Source organism: Balaenoptera ricei, chromosome 7 (assembly GCF_028023285.1).
Source record: "Balaenoptera ricei isolate mBalRic1 chromosome 7, mBalRic1.hap2, whole genome shotgun sequence".
Taxonomy (NCBI): domain Eukaryota; kingdom Metazoa; phylum Chordata; class Mammalia; order Artiodactyla; family Balaenopteridae; genus Balaenoptera; species Balaenoptera ricei.
This window is the reverse complement of record NC_082645.1, coordinates 58,184,087-58,205,583: the sequence shown is the minus strand read 5'-3', so window position 1 is coordinate 58,205,583 and position 21,497 is coordinate 58,184,087. Positions and strand designations below refer to the sequence as shown.

At 39.2% G+C, this 21,497-nt stretch overlaps 1 protein-coding gene across 1 annotated transcript in view; it reads left to right on the top strand.

The window, feature by feature from the left end:
• The window catches only part of LRP2 (LDL receptor related protein 2), a 198,216-nt gene that overhangs the window by 34,436 nt on the left and 142,283 nt on the right, over window positions 1-21,497 (top strand). Inside the window, exons 2-7 of the mRNA XM_059928047.1 lie at window positions 1,866-1,973; window positions 4,308-4,430; window positions 8,279-8,395; window positions 19,204-19,314; window positions 19,624-19,737; window positions 20,953-21,072. Of these exons, the coding sequence (XP_059784030.1) occupies window positions 1,866-1,973; window positions 4,308-4,430; window positions 8,279-8,395; window positions 19,204-19,314; window positions 19,624-19,737; window positions 20,953-21,072 (693 nt within the window). The remainder of the gene's footprint in view (window positions 1-1,865; window positions 1,974-4,307; window positions 4,431-8,278; window positions 8,396-19,203; window positions 19,315-19,623; window positions 19,738-20,952; window positions 21,073-21,497) is intronic.

Genomic DNA, 21,497 nt, shown 5'->3' with positions numbered 1-21,497 from the left:
TGTACTGAATTTACAAATGTATTATGTTGGATTACTAACAATAGACCTAATTGATAAAAGTGATTTAATATATGTTGTGTTAATAGCTAAACCTCCAAAGCCTCTAATCTCTCATGGAAATATTGCTTTGTAGAACAAAATCCAATGAGAAGTTCTGGGATTCCAGAGTGAATTTGTACATTCCTTAGGGGCATTTTTGCAAGGGAGGTTGTTGTGTTTTAAAGGTAGTTGATAAGAGACCTGCACCACCAACCCCAGACCTGCACCACCAACCACCATCATGCATTAGTCTATAGAAGGTATTTGGGTGTACGTATTCCTGTACCACTCGGTACCACCATTTAGCCAAGGAAAGTTTCTGACCATTTGCAGCATACATTATAAATCAGGATGTCACTACCAGACAATCAGATTTGAACATTCCATGAACAAAGTAGCCTATATCCCCTAGGAATAGATCACTTAACTATGTTTATGTCATGCTCTTGATATGCCTGCATTTACGCAAGACAGGATAGCACATTGTTTATTTATTTTAGGAGTAGGTAATTGATCTGTATATTTACTTAATTTCAGTTTAATTAGTCAAACATTGAAATGGGTAATTTAGCATGATTGCTTAAATACATGGGGAAAGTATAATTATTCTTCCAACCCCCCGAATTATTCCTCTACCACCATGGGTTTGTGAAAGAATAATTTTGAGTCTTCTCCATGTTGGGTTGGTGTTGGTTGCTCTCTTAAAAATAAAATTCATACTTGGCACATAATGTATGGGGAGGTTGCTGGTCAGATATTTGGGGAAACTCAGAGGATCACTAACTGCCAAATTAGTCCCCTGGGGAGAACTAGGAAAACTGCAGGATATACTGGTTGAATTAAATGAACTTGTTTAAGTTATATTCACTTTCTGGTATCACTAGGAGATATCACTGCCACTTGGAAATGTGGCTAGTTTGATGCCAAGTTTGTGCACTCTGATTGGCTGCAGAGATTTTTGTTTGTTTGTTTTTTGGCCTTTGTTTGTTGGCAGAGAAGAGCCGTAGCTGGCATCTTACAAATAAGTTACAAGCAAAAAGCCATAATATTGGTCTTGTATCTAAGAATGAAGAACCATAAATTGCTGTATATGATTTAGTAATAAATAGGCGCTTAAAAAGACTGTAGGGTGGGAAACTGAAAAAAGCACAGTCCCACAAATGAAAAGTTACTCATGATGTTATCAGAGATAACCACCCTTAACTTTCTGGCCTTTTCTGTGCTTTTTTTCTGTTATATATGATTCTGTTACAGGTAAAATTTTGCATCCTTGTCTTTGTTATAATGTATAATGAAATATTACAAATATTTCTCTAAATCATTTAGAAGTTCTTCATAACTATTTTAATGAGTTCCTAATATGATATATAGATATAGCTATAAGAAAATTTATTCATTTTCATATTATTGGACATTTACGAGGTTTGCAATTTCCTTTATTATAAATTATGCTATGATGAAAACCTCTACACATGAATCTTTAATTCTCTGCTTAGTTCCTTAAGGGGAAAAAAAATTACCTAGAAGTAAAAGTATTAAGTTAAAGAATAAGCACTTTAAAAAAGCAGGATACCTGTTGTCAAATTGCTTTCCAGATTGGTTACCTCAAGGTGCACTCTAGTCAGCTGTGTGTGAAAATGACTTTCCTGCAGACCCTGAAACAGAATATAATCATAAAAATGTTTTCCTAATTGTATAAATAATTTACATTCTTTGATTACTAACTAGTTGAATAATTTTTTGTTTTCATCAAAAATTTGTATTTTTTTCAAATATCTGTGTGGGTAACTTTTTAAACTGGCTTTCTCTTGCTTGTGGGATTACAGAATGTCACAGTGACGAGTTTCAGTGCCAACCTGGGCTTTGTATCGTTGCGTCCTGGCGGTGTGACGGGACCAGAGACTGCGCGAATGGCTCGGATGAAATTGGCTGCCGTAAGTGAAGAGCGGTGGGGCTAAGCTCTGTTCTGAGTAGCAGAAGTGCTTCATGGTCATTCCAGCTGTAACAAAGAGAAAGAGTTGTGCCTTTAGTAGTAGATTGGACTGAGCTCCAATCTTTTGAGATAGAGAACTAGTGGCATTAAGAATTCAGTCCCTTTTGATCACGAGGTTCAATTCACGTCAGTTTCTATCTTACTTTTATCCCATGACCTTGGTATGGAACCAACTTTCTGAGCTGTTTTCTGAAGCCTATAAACGATTATTTCAGATTATTCAATCTGCAAATTTTGTGCACTAACAAGAACAAAAAAATAATGTTGTCTGTACTGCTGTGATTTATAATTAAAGGAAGAGTCTGTGTTTATAAAAAGGATGTAGTAGAACTTGTGTGCATTACTATCAAGAGGTCACAGAAGGGGCTAGTGTGGTTTATGTTTTTTAAATAATAGTTAAAAACATGATAATATTATAAACCCCCAATTTAACTCTTTAATTTAGAAGAATTATAAAATCACTTTCATATATTTCTTCATTTAGTTCTCTCAACAATATTCTGAGGTAGGTTTCAGATGAGGAAACTGAGGCATAGAGAAGGTAAATTATTTATTAAAGGCTTCCCAGTTGGTGCACTAATCCCAACCCTTGTGTCCATTGCTCTCCCACCTTGCCATAGGTGATCCATCACACTACTGCAATTTCATTCATTCTGACAGGTGAACAGGCAAGGGTTATCATCCAAAAGCCAAGAAAGCAGGTGAAAATTTGTTTTGAATCGTTGGCCATCCTGTGGCACAACGGGACAAACTTTGGTGTATTGTTTGGATGACGATGCATTTGAAAATGGGAGAAGTGTGGGGATTAGGTCCTATAAGGTGCTTCTCAAACTTTCATGCAGAAATGGATCACCTGGGGAGCTTGTTAAAGTGTAGGTTTTAATTCCACACGTTTGAGGTGGGACCTGAGATTCTGCATTTCTGCAAGCTCCCAGGTAGTGCTGATGCTGCTAGTCTGGAAACCACACTTTGAGTAAGGGAGTAGTTCTATTTGTAGAGATATGATCAAGTGCTATCTATTTGCCTCCTCTGGGCTTACTGAGTTCATTTTAGGTTAAACACTAGGAACAGAAAGTCAGGAACAGTGTATTCTGAGATAAAGGAATAATTGAACAGTCATACCAACAATTTATCAATGTCCCATAACGATGATGATAAAAACATACCAACGACAATCACTCGCAACTTATTTACATGGTACTTCCACATATGTTACTCTACTTATTTTTTTTTTAACATCTTTATTGGAGTATAATTGCTTTACAGTGTTGTGTTAGTTTCTGCTGTATAACAAAGTGAATCAGCTATATGTATACATATATCCCCATATCCCCTCCCTCTTGCGTCTCCCTCCCACCCTCCCTATCCCACCCCTCTAGGTGGTCGCAAAGCACCGAGCTGATCTCCCTGTGCCATGCAGCTGCTTCCCACTAGCTATCTATTTTACATTTGGTAGTGTATATATGTCCATGCCACTCTCTCACTTCGTCCCAGCTTACCCTTCCCCCTCCCTGTGTCCTCAAGTCCATTCTCTACGTCTGCATCTTTATTCCTGTCCTGCCCCTAGATTCATCAGAACCATTTTTTTTTTTTTTTAGATTCCATATATATGTGTTAGCATACGGTATTTGAGTTTCTCTTTCTGACTTACTTCACTCTGTATGACAGACTCTAGGTCCATCCACCTCATTACAAATAACTCAGTTTCGTTTCATTTTATGGCTGAGTAATATTCCATTCTACTTATTTTTTATAGCACACCGTGAGAAAAATATAGTCCCCATTTTATGGTGCATACATTGAGATTCAGAGAACCTGCTGAAGATTGTAAAGCAAGTAAATTGTGGAAATAATAAATTATTTGATTTTGGGTCTTATTTTCCAAATCTCATGGATTTTACAATTTATCATGATGCTTGACTATTAGTTATTACAAAACACTTCAAATAATTTAATAATTATAAACTCATGGTTGATTTTATTGAAATTAAAAATTTAATATTTTTTTGGTCATAACTTTGTATGAATGTGTGTTTGGGCTGTTTGTTTTATTCTCTGTATTTTGTATTGCTTTGGATCATCATTTTGCTGTGATGCCATTGCTGAGATTACTTGACAGTGAACACTGGTTAAAGTCCACAGGCTCTAAGGTTTTTTATATTTGCTGTCAAATATATTGAGCAGGAGTTGACATACTTCTTTTGAAACGAGCATTGTTGGTTGGTATAATAGGGTGGATGTTTGAGATAATGAGTTTTTTTCTGGTTTATTTTAGCTCACCCTACGTGCCGTTCCAACCAGTTCCTGTGTCAGAGTGAGGAGCTATGCATCCCGGTCCACTGGGTGTGTGACGAGGAAGAAGACTGTATTGATGGCTCAGATGAACGTCGGCATTGCCGTAAGTGCTTGTAGAGGAATCTTGTTTTGGCCCTTTGGACACCTTAAATTCCAACCTGTTACAAATACAAAACACAATGGAATGAATCTTGATAAATGCAGAGTTGGGCCTTGAAGGACAAGGGAACCTGTGCCAGCCATCTCACTCAGGGGTTGGATGATACTGAAAGTGTGAATGTGCTGAAGAATTATCAATATAGCCAGTGATGTGGACATGGGATGGATTCCCAGTATTTAACTCAGGTTATGTTATGCTTAAGAAAGAAACAAAACACTTATTGGTATCTGTATGTGGAGGTCTTCATTTGTCTGGTTGGCAGTTGGATGAGTCCACGAGCTCCTGCAGCACACTGTGCAGGAAAAACCTTCCACCCTGGGGCTTCCCTGGTGGCGCAGTGGTTGAGAATCTGCCTGCCAACGCAGGGGACACGGATTCGAGCCCTGGTCTGGGAAGATCCCACATGCTGTGGAGCAACTAGGCGCGTGAGCCGCAATTACTGAGCCTGCGCGTCTGGAGCCTGTGCTCCGCAACAAGAGAGGCCGCGATAGTGAGAAGCCTGCGCACCGCGATGAAGAGTGGCCCCCGCTTGCCACAACTAGAGAAAGCCCTCGCACAGAACTGAAGACCTAACAAAGCCAAAAATAAATAAATAAATAAATTAAAAAAAACAAAAAACAAAAAAAAACCCTTCCACCCCTTCTGCCCCACTATTAAACTCTATTCTTTCTGACTGAGTAGAAGTGGAGGTCTGTTGGAGGCACTTCAGTGACGGCTGCTATAGCCATCGTAGGATGAGCTGGAACCAGAAAGCAAATAGTAGCAAGGAAGAGGACGACTCTCAGCAAGTTGGCGACTGCTGATTCCTGGACATTGAGGGGGTTCAGGGCAGTAACCTGGAAGAAACACTTCCATTCTGACTTCTTTGGGATGGAACTGGAAAAGAGCGTTTTATTGGGCTTAAACAATTTTGGACAAGAGCATAATCTTGGGTGAATGTAAGATGGCAACATGTGAGAAAGATGTCTGTCATCTGTAGCATTCCTTTCTCTTAAGGATATTTGTATAATTTAAAATTATTCTTGTATCAGTGGGGATGTTTTTGGCTGCAAAGAATGAAAAACACAACTCAAAACAGTTAAGCAAAAAGGGAATTTATTATCTCACCCTAGAAGCCTAAATGTAGCATTGTTCCGGAATTGATTGGAAGATAATGGAAAATCTCAATTCCTTGGATTGGTGACATCATCCAATTTTCTTCCACTATTCTGCCCTGCCCTGCCGTCTTTTTAGCCTATTGGCTTTTCATGATTGCATGAAAGCTGCAGAAGTCCTGAATTTTACATTCCCATAATTCAATTTTCTAGAAGAGAAAAGATCAACATTTTTTCCCTGTGTTTTTATAAGACAAAAGAAAACAACAACAACAAAAAAACCCCAAACTAAAACCTTTTAGCGAGTCTAAGTTGGACTGAGATGGAAATTGGAGAGAAGATACAAGGCTGTAATGAACCACCTCAGGCTCTTGACCTCAGTTGTCCTCTGGAAAAGTCCAGCTCTGATCACTGTGTAGCATTCACCTTTCAACTTCCCCACATTCTGTTTCATTAAATGCACATCCCACAAATCATGGACATCTATCATCCCTGTGTGTTGGTTTTGAGATAGCCAAGATCCTGTCGGCATTTTCACATGGACATTGTCCACAAAGATCAAAGAAGAAACAGATATTTTTGATGGCTACGTCATGTGGGAACTTGTTTTTTAGGTGACTAGCAGTGGAGATGCTGTGGGCTTCAGTAGGTTCTGGATGTATTTATAAAAAATTGGAATTAAGTCCAGGAATTTTGAGTCCAGCAATGGGAGTATGAGCTCTTTTCAGTCGAGCCACTAGAAGCCTTCTTTTGAGGAAGATAATGGAAATTCTCAATACTTATGAGTTTGACTTTGGTGTAAAGGTAAAATGTAGACTGTATAATTAAACAATCTGTTAGGGCTCGTCAGTGCTGGTCATGAAGTCTGCCAGCAACAAAGAGATGGTGATCCTTGGGGCAGAGTGGTTCAGGGGAAACCAGCAAACTGTGTAGGGCTGTGGAGGGTGGTGGTGGTGACAAATGGCAGTCTTGAGGAGGGCACAGACAGGAGCTAGTCAAGGCCAGATAGGAGCATGGCATATCTACATCAGGTCCAGTTATGCGCGCCCGGATCTGAGGTGGAGTGGCAAAAAGGGAGGGAGGTGGGGGACAGTAGTTCGGATGGACTGAAAGGAGGAAGGAAAAGTACCAGGCATAGTAGGGAGCAGGGAGAAATCCTTGCTTCTAGGAAATCTGTTCTGGGCTCTGATATTTCTGGCTGGCCTCTCAAAGGTCCTAGAGGAAAAGGGTGACCTAGTAGGTACTCAGTGCTAGATTGTGAAGCTCTGGAGAGCAGTGACTGTGCTTTATTCAACTTGTATCCCTAAGGCTTGGTATTCTGTCTTGCAGATAGTAGGTTCTTGATAAGTGGACACTGAATGAATGAATGATGGGTTATTTATCTTTTGGCTAGATATGCCATTTGGTTCCATTTTCCCTTGCTCCCCACATGGAGTAGGAAGAAAGCTGAGCTGTAGATTGTGATGCAGTGTGTGGTGGATGACCCCTTGATAATAATACTACATAGAGGGGATGGGAACTACCAAGGGCAACTGCTTGGGGAGACTGGAAATAACTTTACAGCAATAATTTATGAGCAATGTTCCATACTATTTTAAATGAGTATGGATTTTATAAGGTAACTCTTGCATTTTAAATTTTACATTATTTTTTTTATCGGATCATCTTTTCCCCAAATGCTTCTCTTTTATGTGGACAATTAAAAAGTCCCATCATAATTCCTGCCTCAGGGCTTCCAGTGGTTAAGAATCTGCCTGCCGATGCAGGGAACACGGGTTCGAGCCCTGGTCCTGGAAGATCCCACATGCCGGGGAGCAACTAAGCCCGTGCGCCACAACTCGTGAGCCTGTGCGCTAGAGCCCACGAACCACAAACACTGAAGCCCCTGCGCAACAACTACTGAAGCCCGCGTGCGTAGAACCCATGCTCCGCAGCAAGAGAAGCCACCGCAATGAGAAACCCGTGCACCGCAACGAAGAGTAGCCCCCCTCGCCGCAACTAGAGAAAGCCCGCGTGCATCAATGAAGACCCAACGCAGCCAAAAATAAATAAATAAAAATTAATTAATTAAAAAAAATTCCTGCCTCAGACTCACAGAATAGAATTCACATGATGCTTGGAATATTGATTCATTTGATTTTGTCTGTTTTATCCAGAGGCAAATTTGATAAACTACTGGTGCTCTGCTCTCACCTACCCTAATCAACTTAGGATAAAATCAAGCTAGCTTAAATTTATGTTTATCAAATTGACAGGTATTCAATGTAGAAAGCTTATATAGTAGAGAAAACACTAAAGAAAAAAAAATCACCCACATTCCTAATACTCAGAAATAACCACTGTTTACCCTTTGGCATATTTCCTTCTTGTTTAAACAAGGATTTCAATGAGGGGGACCTTACTGATCCTTGATTAATACCTATACCTGAAAAATTCTTATTTCATCCATCGTTTTTACTGTATAGGTTTTCAAGCTATATTGTATTCTCAACACATGTTGATAATATAATTGTCTACACTCACAACCTTGAATGTTGATATGATTCTGGGCATTTTGATAGTATCCTGATAATAACACTTTTGCTTTCACATTGTAAGATGTCTACCTTAGAGTAGCTGGGTTAATGTTACTGTCATATTTGTTAGTTGGTCTGTGTTTTTCAGTAATTACAAAGTAATATTTTTTTCCTTTCACAGCTGGGAGAACATGCTCAAGCCATCAGTTTACGTGCGACAACGGTGAATGTATCCCAGCAGAATTCAGATGTGACCATTCCACAGACTGCTTGGATGGAACTGATGAGAAAAACTGCCGTGAGTCCCTTACAGTCTTTGCACTGTATTTGGTTTCACCTTTGTCCCTTTGGCATTTTAATCAATTTGTTGATGGACAGAAATGCCTACAATATGCCTCTTGTTATTGAAATCTCTTGGCAGATTCTTTTGTGGATTAGAGGTGATGTTCTGATAGGAGTCTATTTTTAGCAAGACATTCTGAGTCTGTCCTGCCTTAGCACATCAAGTTTCTGTATGTCTTGAAGTAAGAAACTTTTAACTTTAACATAGAATCACAAAAAGTCAATGAGTACAAAATCCAGTTTGGTCAACTTTAACTTTTAGTACGTTACCATGGTAAGCTTCTAGGTCAAATGTCTCAGTTTTTCTGCTCTTATGGACTCAGTGTTTTCCAGATTCTTTGGAAACGTGTTACATTTTGAAAATGGCTATCTGTGTAATGGAAGAATACTATATCAATTTGTAACTGATCACCACAAGATAAAGCATACAAATCACAGTATTCTATGTATAATGTTTAAATATGACCATAAGCAAAATAAGAAAGTGCAATCACTTCTTACAAATGAGTAAAGAGTAATCTGCCTCTCTTGAGGTTTATATAGAATTGTTAGAATACAAGAATATACTAATTATTCTGCTGTGTCCGTCCTCTGGTCCATCTAACTCTGTCTTTAGTCTCAGACATTCCCATTTTCTCTCAAAAGCACTTATAGGTCTATCATTTATGAATTTACCCAGAGCTTCTTTGAGTTTTTATATATCTTTCCCTGGCATTCTTTCTGGCATACTGCATTTCAGACTTCAAGGAGTTATTTTAATATTCTAGTATTCTAATAATCGGTGGATAGATTTTGTGTACCTTAGAAACCTTGATCATAAACTTCTTGGTTATTATGTTTCCAACTAAAGATTTAGGTTTTAGTCTATTCTCATGGGACAACTCATTTTGATAGGATTTTAGTTTTCTGGACTGTTTCTAAATTCCTTCCTTTGGTATATTGTATGCTTAATGAAAGAGCCGTCTTCTGTATATTTTGCTACACTTCCCAATATGGCGCCATGCCTAGGGTGGGAGCTAACATAAACTGGTTATGAGCAAATTGTTCCTATTTCCTGTAGTGTTCAAATTGTGCTCTTAATGGAAGAAATACTCGTATGTGTGTCCAGATTCATGCTGCAGCCTCACTGTCATCACACAGTACATTAAAACAAAACAAAAAGCTTCTCCAATGCTTTCTTCCCTTGTATGTTATTTTCCTTTGAGAGGAGTTTGTGCTATTTGTCTTTATGTTTCCATTTCCTAGCAGAATTTCTGGTATCGTTCTGTTGTAATTTCCAACTTACATGTTTTCTTTTGAAAGAGATTGTGTTGCCTCTAGGTTGGGTTTTCTTTAACTTTGGAAAAGTTATGGAGAATTTAGACTTGGTACTGGCAGTTTTAGAGACGGTAGTGTGTGTCTGGAGGTCACAAATAGCAAGTCCAGAGTCAAGGACTCCCCTTTGAGTACTTTGTAAAGCAAACAATAAATTCTTTATATTGTGGCAAGTGAAGAAAATATTTTTGATTAATAATAGAGACAAATCATACATTATATTTTGCAGTATTATGTAAACTTCAAAGTCTTATGTAAATTCCAGTGGTTATTGTTATTAGACCCCTCTCTGAGGACATTAGGGCCAGTATTATAATACTGTCTTACGAATAACTGAACCAGCAAAGGATGGAGTGGCTTGTTCAAGGTTAAATGGTGTGTGGCAGAGCTAGAGCTCAGTTCGTCCTCTGGTCCAAGTCTGGTGATTGCTCTTCATGAAGGACTTTATTTACAGAAGGAGGAAGTCCTACCTTGTGCAAGAACAGAACCAGAGGCCTGTGCCACCAGCCAACAGTCTGCGTCTTTATCCCTTATTTACAAGTGGATAAAAATGAGTGCTTTATTGCAAATGCAATGGGACTGCAGGAAATGCTATTTTAGGGAAAATAAAAGGCAGCCAAAACAGACTGTTTGGATTTATTCCATGTGAACACCCTGCAGCCAAGTCTCAAGTCACCAATACAGCTGCCTCATGACTTTGCCGACGGACCTTCTGGAAAAAAGCTGGCAGGGTACAAACATTCAAGCAGCTCTTATAGAAAGGAATGAAGGAAAGGAAGTGAGCTTTGTAAAATATCTGGGCAGGAATCCTTAATCAAGATTTTGTTCATTTTTTTAAGTACATGCAAGTAACTGTTGAACCAGAGTTAAAACCTCATTGTTTCTGGAATCATACAGGTCATGAATCCTTCAGGGTTCATGGCCCTAAAGTGAATCTCACACATGTAAGGGGGTTTTACAATGAGGTATTTTTTCCTATTTCTCTCTACCTCATTTATTTATTGCTATGTGTTCTGTAAGGAAGAGTGTAAAAAAAAAAAAAAAACAAATCAGAGGAAATTAAAAAAGAATCCTCATACTTCCTTGTTAGTGCTTTGATCTCCTGGCCACAGCCAGATTTGTACAAGAAGGAAATGAATGACCTGGATCAAAGTCTTTAAAAAGTGCCAGTACTGGGGGGAGGATTTTTGCCTCATTTTATTTTCCATCTTTGTTTGGAGCTCTTGTGGGAAATGGGAAAGGGGAGTGTCACTCCCAGGGCATCAATCACTATCGTATTCAATTTTTTTTTTTATTGGAGTATAGTTGCTTTACAACGGTGTGTTAGTTTCTGCTGTACAGCAAAGTGAATCAGCCATATGTATACATATATCCCCTCCCTCCTGGATTTCCTTCCCACCTAGGTCACCACAGAGCTCCAAGTAGAATTCCCTGTGCTATACAGTAGGTTCTCACTAGTTATCTGTTTTATACATAGTAGTGTATATATATCAATTGCAATTTCCCAATTCATCCCACCTTCCCTCTCCCCGCTTGGTGTCCATACGTTTGTTCTCTACATCTGTGTCTCTATTTCTGCTTTGCAAATAGGTTCATCTGTACCATTTTTCTAGATTCCACATATACGCATTAATCAGTACTACAAAGTAGGTGTGAGGACCATCTCCACTTTACAGAGATCAAGAGGTCAGGGTAGACGAACCAGGATATTAACCTAGGTCTAAACCCTATGCCCATGCTCTTGGAATACTTTACTTTTGTATAAGAAGTTTATAGAGCATTTTTGCCTATAGGTTACTTAGCTATTTTATTATTAAAATGATTGTTTAAATCTTTTTATTATGGAAGGTTTTAAACATAATCAAAAGCAGAGTGATTACATCAACTCATAGCTAATTTTGTCTTACCTATATCTCTTCTCTCCATTATTTTGAAGCAGTTCTCATATATCCTATAAGTTTGTCTTTAAATAATTCAGTATCTATATTGCTAAAATATAAGGACTGAAACATTACAGTATCATGATCACACCTAAAAGTTAATAACTGTTCTTTAAAGTAATCAGATATCCATCCAGTTTTAAAAATTCTCCAATTGGCTTATTATTTTTTTACAGTGTCATTTAAATAAAAATCCAAAGAAAATCTATATGTTGGAATTAGCAAGTGACTTGTTCTGGAGTTTCCCATAGTCTGGGTTTTGCTCATTGCACCCACCCTCTGATGTCCTTTAACATGTTCTTCTGTCCCCTGTATTTCCTAGAAATTGGTAGCTAGATCTAGAGTAAGGTTTTTCCATCTTGGAAATAATGACATTTGGGTCCAAATAATTCTTTATTGTGGGGGGCTGTCTTGTGCATTGTAGAATAGCTATCAGTATCCTTGGCCTCTATCCACTAGAAGCCAGCAGCACCTCCCAACTGTGATGACCAAAAATGTCTCTAGACAGTGTGAAATGTCCTCTGGGAGCAGAATTATTCCCCTCAACATTTTGTATATAAAGGTATGTATTTCCATCAGGAGGCACCTAATGTCTAACTGCCCCTTTGTGATATTAGCAGCCATTGATAATCATGCTAAGATCCATTTAGTCGTAGAGGTACTTAGCTATTTTAAATGTCACTTCAGATATATAGCAACTGTTTAATTAGTTGTTTTAAATTAGAATGTTCCCACATGATGGAGGATTAAGTGAGGCTTGGCCAGAAAACCTTTTTGTGAGACATGACACTTTGTTCTGTTTTTGCAGTCATGATGCATAGGAAAATTACTTTTGGACAAACTTAGAATCAGTTTATGAATATGGCTTTAATTTGTCTATTTCTCAGAAATAAGATTGTCTATAGGAATGGGTCTTCTAGGCACTAGAGACCACTTAAATATAGTGGTGGATGTTGGAAAACTGCCAAGAAGGACTTATTTCTTTTCCCCAAATATTTGAAAGGATCAGGAAGCTTGACTCTGTAGTTCATAGTCCCGCCTGTCAGATCAGACCCCTAGGATATAGTTCTTACCCTTTCAAGCTTCTAAGATCAAGGTCTTGAGCTCCAAGACAGAGCACCTTGTGTCCATTCCAAGCACTCCTTTTACATAACAATGAATGGTGTGTAAGGGTCCACTCAGGGAAGCAGGGAGAAGGGAGGGAAAAGAAATGGGTGAGATGGCAAGAAAGGCAAGGGTATTAAGGTCCCAATAAAAAGATTATCCTTGAAATAAATAGTTTCGTATCATATTTGGTCTTTTTGTCTGCTGTGTTCCTATATGCATAAGGCAGATATTTTTGGTTATTCTACTGTCTGAGAACTTTCTGAATATATATATATGTGTGTGTGTGTGTGTGTGTGTGTGTGTGTGTACAGCTATGAAATAGGTAAAAGTTGATTTTTTCTAAGTTATTTTGCTCGTCAGTCTGGCCATCTGTAAAATGGTACCTGCTATTAAACAGCTTGTCAATTATTATTATTTTTTAAGGAACAGAGAGTTGAAACTGCCATCCATTTTGCTTTTAATGGGATTAGCATCAAGGAAAACCCACTCACTCAGAGTCTAAGATAAACATCAGAACAATGCAGCAATTATGGGTCATTCAATTAATATGTTGCACTGACTTTCGGTTGCTCAAAAATAGTATAATTTTTTCTTAGTTAAGTTAACAGATTATTTCATCTTTATCAAGTACCATATTAGCATGCTTTTGGTGTGAGTAAAACTATTGCTAATTATCATTGGTTTGCAGCACTTCTCTTTTGTTACTTAGGAATGCCAAAGAAAGGGTCAAATCCTTGTTACAATGAAGGCTTTCTTGCCGGTAATCAGCAGTATTTGGTCTGCCTGCCACTGGGGCGGCTTCGTCTCTGAAGTTTTATTTCTACTGACTTTCTGTTCTTTAGAATTTTGTATATCTAACTTTATATTTCTAACTGTTGAAACTCCAACTGGGGGCATAACTGGGAGGGAGTGAAGAGGAGGGATAAGTCTTTCTTTGGACAGTGATGCCTGGTGACCGACATGTTCATCAAACTCAGCCCCACTGCGCCTTGCTCTTACTATTCTCTCTACTCGAGGTGAGAAGGAAGAAGCAGACTGACCTCATCTTACATACCACATCACAGACGGACCTTTTTTTTTCAGCAGTTTGAGATAGGATTCAGAGCCCTGAAACCTTGAGGAAAGAGAAAAATCTCTTATTTAGTCTTCATCTTACAAGCACATTATAAATATCTCCCATCCTTTAAAAGACCCTAAGATCCCTCTCAGCTGTTACCCTACTTCTCTGCTCCCTTTCACAGCAAAGTTACATAGAATTGTCTTTAATCACTGTCTATCTCCATTTCCTCTCCTTCTTTCTTTCTTGAACTCATTGAAAACAGTCCATCTCCAGATCTCCCAAAAACATTCTTGTCAGTGTCACCGGTGACCTCCATGTTGATAACCCTAATAGTTCTTGTTCAAACAACACCTTATCAGAGAGCTACTCCTCACTGTTACTCTTTCTCATTTATTTTAATGTCTGTCCTTCCACCCTCCTAAATAGAATGTAAGTTCCATGAGAGCAGGGATTTTATGAAGTTCATCACTTTCTCTCTAGTACTTAGCAGTCCCGTTACTATCTGTTGAACGAAATAGTTTCAAAAAGCTGTGTTGGGCTTCCCTGGTGACGCAGTGGTTGAGAATCTGCCTGCCAATGCAGGGGACACGGGTTCGAGCCCTGGTCTGGGAGGATCCCACATGCCGCGGAGCGACTAGACCCGTGAGCCGCAATTACTGAGCCTGCGCGTCTGGAGCCTGTGCTCCGCAACAAGAGAGGCCGTGATAGTGAGAGGCCCGCGCACCACGATGAAGAGTGGCCCCCGCTTGCCGCAACTGGAGAAAGCCCTCGCACAGAAACGAAGACCCAGCACAGCCATAAATATATAAATAAATTAAAAAAAAAAAAGCTGTGTTACTTCACTTATAATTTCATTTATAATCTCTTTATCCAGTTCTTAGCACGGTGTCTAGGAGGATGGATTTCAATAAATATGTGTTGCGTTATTCCCTGGAGCATTTGAGGCACGGTGGTCCATCCTGTGGCTCAGTGACTCCAATGCTAGGGCTCAATGTGAGATTTTTATTATTTTTCAAAAAATTAGAACTATGTCAGTCTTTACCTCCTCTGCAGATTTTGGTGATAGTTCTGTGTATGAGAAGAAAGAGGTACTGCAGATCCAAACTCTTCAGAGCAGGCCTCTTGGGTGCTTTTTTAAACTTAGGTCTGAGATCAGGTCACCATGGATAGAGACCAGATAGGGATTTAGGACTTCAGACCCAGTAGTTCAAAGCGAGGGTGGTAAGGGAAACTATAAGTTAATGTCTTTCCCTTTTTGGCTTCAGGCTCCTGAAAGCTGCTGAGACTAAACTTGATGTTAGTCCAATTCTAGTAGCCCTTGGGAAGACCATATTTACTTTCTCTTTCCAAGGTACTGAATTGTTATTCACATTTTATAAATATTATGTATATGCTTTTCATCGAAAGGCTCTTCAAATTATTTTTGGAAAGAGGCAGGAAATGCTTCTCTGTTGTCCTCTTGTGTATTACTGCACTCCCTAGATGCCAGTACATGATGACAGTCACTTCAGGGACTTGAATTTGACTGACAAAGGAGACGGGGGTGGGGCGGGTCAGAGAGGAATAGGTTGGTCTCCTGCTGCTCTGTGGTCTGTTTTTTTGGTATGGACTCTCTTGTTTGTCCTGGTACTCTTGGAAAGCTCTGTTTCCTAGCATAGGGTTTCCTGGAATTCTTAGATTATACCAGATTGAAGTCCTTAGTAGAATATGCCATAATTTGATGAAATTTAAATTTGGCCTCTCTTCTCCAGACTTCCCAAAGTGGAATGAGAAACTGAATGGAAGAAAGAAAAACTTTCCCTTGCATTGCTTCTTCTCTTTCTTTTCATGCTATCTTTTTAAGATTATTTCCTTTCATTCAATTTCATTCTTCCTCCTGTAATTTTCTCTTCCTATTACTCTGAAGCCTGTAAGTGGTAGCAATACCTATTATAGTGGTTAGGAGCAAGCCTAGTGGGGCCAGGTTGCCTGAATTTGAGTTCAGGTTCTCCAGCTTACCAGTTGTATGAACTTTTTCAAATTGTTTAACCTCTCTGTACCTCAGAGAGGCATGTATATAAGATCTATAAAATGGGAACAATAGCATAACTACCTCACTGGGTTGTTGTAAGAACAAAATGAGTTCATACACATTGAGTACTTGAACAGGCTTCTGGCACATAGTTTTCAATACATGTTATTGATGATTATTATTGTTTTTGCTTATTTAACTTCGTGGATAGTACTTGCAGCTAAGTGCTGGTGGCCAAACTAGTAAACTTTTTCTGGCAAATCATTACTCTGACTGGATTATCCTGCCTTGGAACCAGACTAACATAAAGTAACTTATAAAGGATGACTTCAAGACCTTGAAAAGTCCCAGGTGTCTGGGCAGGATATATCAGTAACTTCTTGTTTTCCTTTTAATCCTGGCTTAAGTGTCATAATATACCTTTAAGAGGCCCTCTCTTTCTTTAGAATCAATTTGTCTTCTTTTTGGCTATTTTGTCAAATTCTGAGAACAGATTGTATTTACAGCCTTCCTGTCAAGATAATAAAGAGTAGTGCCTAATATGTGTGTCTTACCCTGCTGTGAATGATATCCATTCTGGGAGGCCTACGAGTTTCTCAAACCACATCTTCCTCCTTGATTATGTAAACAGAACTATAGCATGGAAATTTCTTGCTTCAAGCCAAATCATTAGCAGAGAAAACATTTAAAAAGTCTTCAAGCACCAATCTGACATGTATATTCGGAGACAGCTCCCAGTTTCGAGGAGCAAACATGGACATGTATTGTTTGGAGGTTGGAGAAAGGAAGGGAGAGGGAAGAGGTGGTGTGAATGAGGACATTCTTGCATTTTCATATCAGATAAACTTTAGAGGTCTGGGCCTTAGTTAATAGGTGCTTGTCCATCTTTCCTTTAAAACAAAACTTAGCAGGATGAGTTTCTCTGGTGTTCTTGTACAGTGTCTCCTCTCTTACTACACTTCCCCTTTACTTGAAGTCCTGTAGGACATTTCAGCTACATGATGGATTTGCTCCATGGGAAAAAGTTTACAAGGTTAGACTCAGACTCTCCAGGCAAATAAACCAAAAAGTAAGACTCTGGAGATCCCCTATCACAAAGTATTGTGACTTCCTGTTTTCTGGGGTAGATTGAAACCCATTAATTAATACTGTTAGCAGTAGAAATCTTTAAAGGAAGTAGAATCAGTTCATTTCTTGCTTTGCTTAGTGTACAACTTGGACCTGTTCCCTCTGTGTGGGTATCCAAAGGGGGAAAATGTTTTGGAAACAGTTTTCCAAATCTTTTGTGTATTTTGTGTCTTGGTTCTGTGCAGTCTTTCCTATGGGCATACCCCTCCACTTAATCATGCACAGAAGAGACCAGAAGGTGTACAGGGGTTGAGGCAAGTCCTTAGCTGATTGACAGAGATTCATTATCAGCGTGGACGGAGACAAGAAAGCTGTTCATTCTTCATTCCAAGTGTCAAACTGCTGACCTCTAACCATTCCAATACCCTCTCTGATGACATCAAGCTGGCCTTGTTGTTTGTTGGGGGAATGAGCCATGTCATCAAACTTTTAGTCTTGTTAGTGGATACTGGTTTTCAATTTTATGGGACTGGTTCTCAAAAAGCAGGACAGGGAGAGCAAGAGATCTGCCCAGCGTATTTGTCTCAGATCCTTCATATCTACAATAATCACCTTAAATGAAAGAGTCACAGTCCAAGCCCAGACAAATTTTCCTCCTGATAGATAACTTCTCTGTTGCAAAGAGTTGGGTTTTCTAAGATTTCTTTCCTGCCTGCTGCTCTCTTAAAAGGCTAGATGGCATACTGACCCTAAACGCTATCCGCCACATGGGGGAAAGGAATCGCTTGCTGGACTCAACTGGTTTCTAGGCATCTCTTGAAGGCAGAATTACTTAACTGAGCTGTGTGACCCTTTGAAGGTGCATTTGCAATGTGCACCATCTCAATGATGAAAAGACATCAATAACCCTAAGCACTAGCTGGTTCTTGGGCTATTAAAAAATAAAATAAAATTCAGAAAAATTAAAAATTTTAATCAGTTATTAAATGCCTTCCATTTTAGTATATGATTTGACTACATGTAACTTTGGCAGTTAAAGGATTTAAAGACACTTAACAGACTAGTTTTGAACTTCTGGAGATGAGAATATTTGTGCTTATTCCTTTATTGGGGGACTTCACAAAATGGGACTGTGCTCTCTGGTGTTGGAGACATACCCTTTTCTTACTTAAAAAGAAATCAGAAGAGAATCTGAGAATCATTATGCAAACAATCTTTAATGAAACAAAGAATGGACCAAGAAAGATATCATACTTGTGAGAGGGAGGCTATTAAAAGATCATAAAAGGCAGACATTCAAACTATTTTTAAAAGCTTTTTTAAGTGATAACTCTAGCAATACCAAACATTTCTTGAGCACAGTGAGTAATGACCCAGTCCCTGTACTGAGTGATGGGGATTTTAAAATGAGTAAGACAGGATCCTTGATCTCAGAGGGTTTCTTGATGTCATGGGGGAAACAGATAATCAACCAACAGGATGAAGCCTGCACTTAGGGATCATGAGAGATACATGTTCCAAGTCTAGAGAAGCACAGGGGAGAGACTGACAGTACCTTTTTTCTTCAAGGGACATGCTGATTTTTCCAGTGAGACCTCAAAAACCAGAGTTAAGCATCTGGTTAATAGCAGTGAAGTGACCATATGTGCATAATGTGGTAGCAATTATTCGGGCTTTTCAAAAAGCTTTACTAGACATTGTCTTGAGGTCCCTGTACCCTGTGAAGGAACTTGTCCAAATGTGTGGATGGGGAAGTGGTGACACAGAGAGGATGAACAACTTGAGTAAGAGTAAATAGGTACTGAGTTGTACCCCAGGTCCCAGGTTTCCTGGCTTCTAGGCCTGTTTTCTTTCTATGACCCTCCAGCCAAAGAACTGGCCCTTAATTTCCCAAAGCATATGTGGTGGTACATTACTTTCCTGGGATGTTATTTGTATTATGTAAATGAAGGTTCCATTTTGAAATAAGTTGAATTTCTTCTCATTCTTCAGCTCGAAGCTCGCAAGTCACTTCAGAGGAGACTTCCCTGGGCTCCCGTTCCCCCCAACTATGCACTCTCACGGCACTCTGTACTTCCCACATTAAGCATGTAATCCAGTTTGTAATTTGCTGTTTGTGTCATTCTTAGGTTATCCAGAGAATGTATCTTTTGTTTACTAATATATGCTTAGCAGTTAGTGTCTAGAATATAGTAGTCACTCAAGAAGTGATTGCTAAAGCAACGTCTTCATTTAAGGTTTGTGTGCTCTTTCCGTTCTTTCAGGATACCCAATATGTGAGCAGCAAACTTGTGCCAATGGAGCCTGCTATAACACCAGTCAGAAGTGTGATGGGGAAATGGATTGCAGAGACACCTCTGATGAACTCAACTGCAGTAAGTAATATGGTGAAGCTGGTTTATACTGGCCAGTTATGCACATTTCTTCTCAAGTTTGTGTTCAGTGAATTCATGTTGGTAGCTTGAAGTCAGCCACGGTGGAGTATTTACACCATGGAAATTGGCAGATAGTACACGTGAGGATTTTTATGTTCCTGGAGAACTGGTTATTAAACATTTACCAGAACACTACTGCATAGTAAGAATCTCTCTTTAAACTTGAGACAGAATCTTCCTATGAAATTAAGTGGCTACAGTGGAATTGAATTTCTCTCTTTTCTTTCCCTTCTTAACTTTGTGTCCCAGCTCACCGATGCTTGCGCAGTGAGTTTCAGTGTGGCAGTGGGGAGTGCATTTATAAAACCTACGTCTGCGACCATGACCTTGACTGTGAAGATGGCAGTGATGAACGTTCTTGCAGTACGGTGATTTCCTTACGTTGGGTCGTGCTGTTAGGAGTGCTTTTGTCTTTGCGTTTTTTTTTTTTTTTCTCCCTACCAATGTGCTACTTTTTTAAAATCACAGAGTCACTATGTCTGATGGCAAAGGGAGCCAGACTGTCATTTAGGCCCCATGGCATGAGCCTCAGCAGTGTTGCTGAACTTGGACTTCTTTAATTTCCAAGGATCTGTGTAGAGTTGAAGGGTTGCTGATGGACAATTTGCATTCTTTCCTTAGGCTACAAAGATACAGAGTGTATTGTATCACTGGACTCTCAAATTACTCATATCTCAGGAATGGGTCTAATAACCTTCACAGAGTGAGAGAAGGGCTTAGAAAGGGAGACAAGGTCCCTAATAGTAATGACCCTAACTCTCCTCTTTACTTTGAAATTCTTACCACATTAAAGTCACAAGTCGGGAAAGTTTCAGTATGGTTGCAGGTGGCTTTTGTTACCTCCACATTTTCACTCTGACCCTCCTTTTCTTTCCATGATATTGCCTGCAATGCACACGAACGCTCTCATTGTTGCCACCTCTGGACTCATTTTATTAGAATATGAAATCTCCATGAGAGAGTTTTATAAATTCCAATAAATTGACAGGTTTTTTTTTTTTTTAATTTGGTGGTCACTTATTTACCAGAATGTAGGATTTTCTCCACACCCATTTTGATTGGTGGGTAACCATGCCTTAAGGGTTGTTAAATATTTTCAGTATCACTCTAATTTTCTGTGAGCCATGCCTGATTTCTTTTCTGGCACCTGTGCTTGTTTCAGGGACTGCATTGAGAAGAATGTGACATCATGGAATGAGTTACTCAGAATCATTAGGTCCTAGATAGCAATGTCTGTGCTTGTGGTCAAGTAAGAGAATGTTGGCCATTGGCGTGTCTATAGCATCTTTGTCCGTCTGCGTCCTCTGTTCTGTGACAACCTATAACATAACTGTCTTGTTTTTAATCTTGATGCACCTGAGTTCATGTCCTGGACCCAAAGCTGCTGTTTTCTTCTCCTCCTTCTCCTCTTCTTTCTCCTTCTCTTCCTCCTTTTTTTCATTTTTGTCAAGATAGTTAAGGGACTAAATGGGCATAGAAATTTCAGTTTCTAGGAGCTCAGTTTAGGTGGCAAGGTGAGCACTTTGATTTTTTCTGAGTGGTTTGTATCTTTGGAGTGCAGCTGTCATTTTCTTCCAGGTTCTTATCAGACCTGCAAAGGTAACGAATTCACTTGCCCCAACGGCTTCTGCATTAATCAAAATTGGGTTTGTGATGGAGAAGGTGACTGTGTAGATAATGCCGATGAAGATGGATGCGGTAAGGAGGGGAAGAGCTTCTGATTGGAAAGTGTTTTCTTAAAGTGTTTTCCAGAACTTGTTTTTCCTACTTTCCTTGTTAGAAATTATCTGTGTGACATGCAAGTTTCTGAATTGGCTGGGCTTAAGGGGAATTAATGGATGGGGAGGAAAGAGGTGATTCCACAAGCTTTTCCTAAAAAGACCCAAAACTCAAATATAGCATAAATTATAATCCTTTCCTTCCTAACACTAAGGCCAAATAGGTAGGACAGTCTCTCCCCTGTCTATAGCCCTATCCGAGGTTTTCCCTTTAAGACTCTTATTTTAATTAGATGTATCTATATAAAAAAAGTAGGCTGGGGGAAGGAGGGAAAATGTGATTTGTCTTAAGACCTTATAACCTTGAAAAATGACTTGGAGCTGGAGATTGTTAGTTGTGGGAAA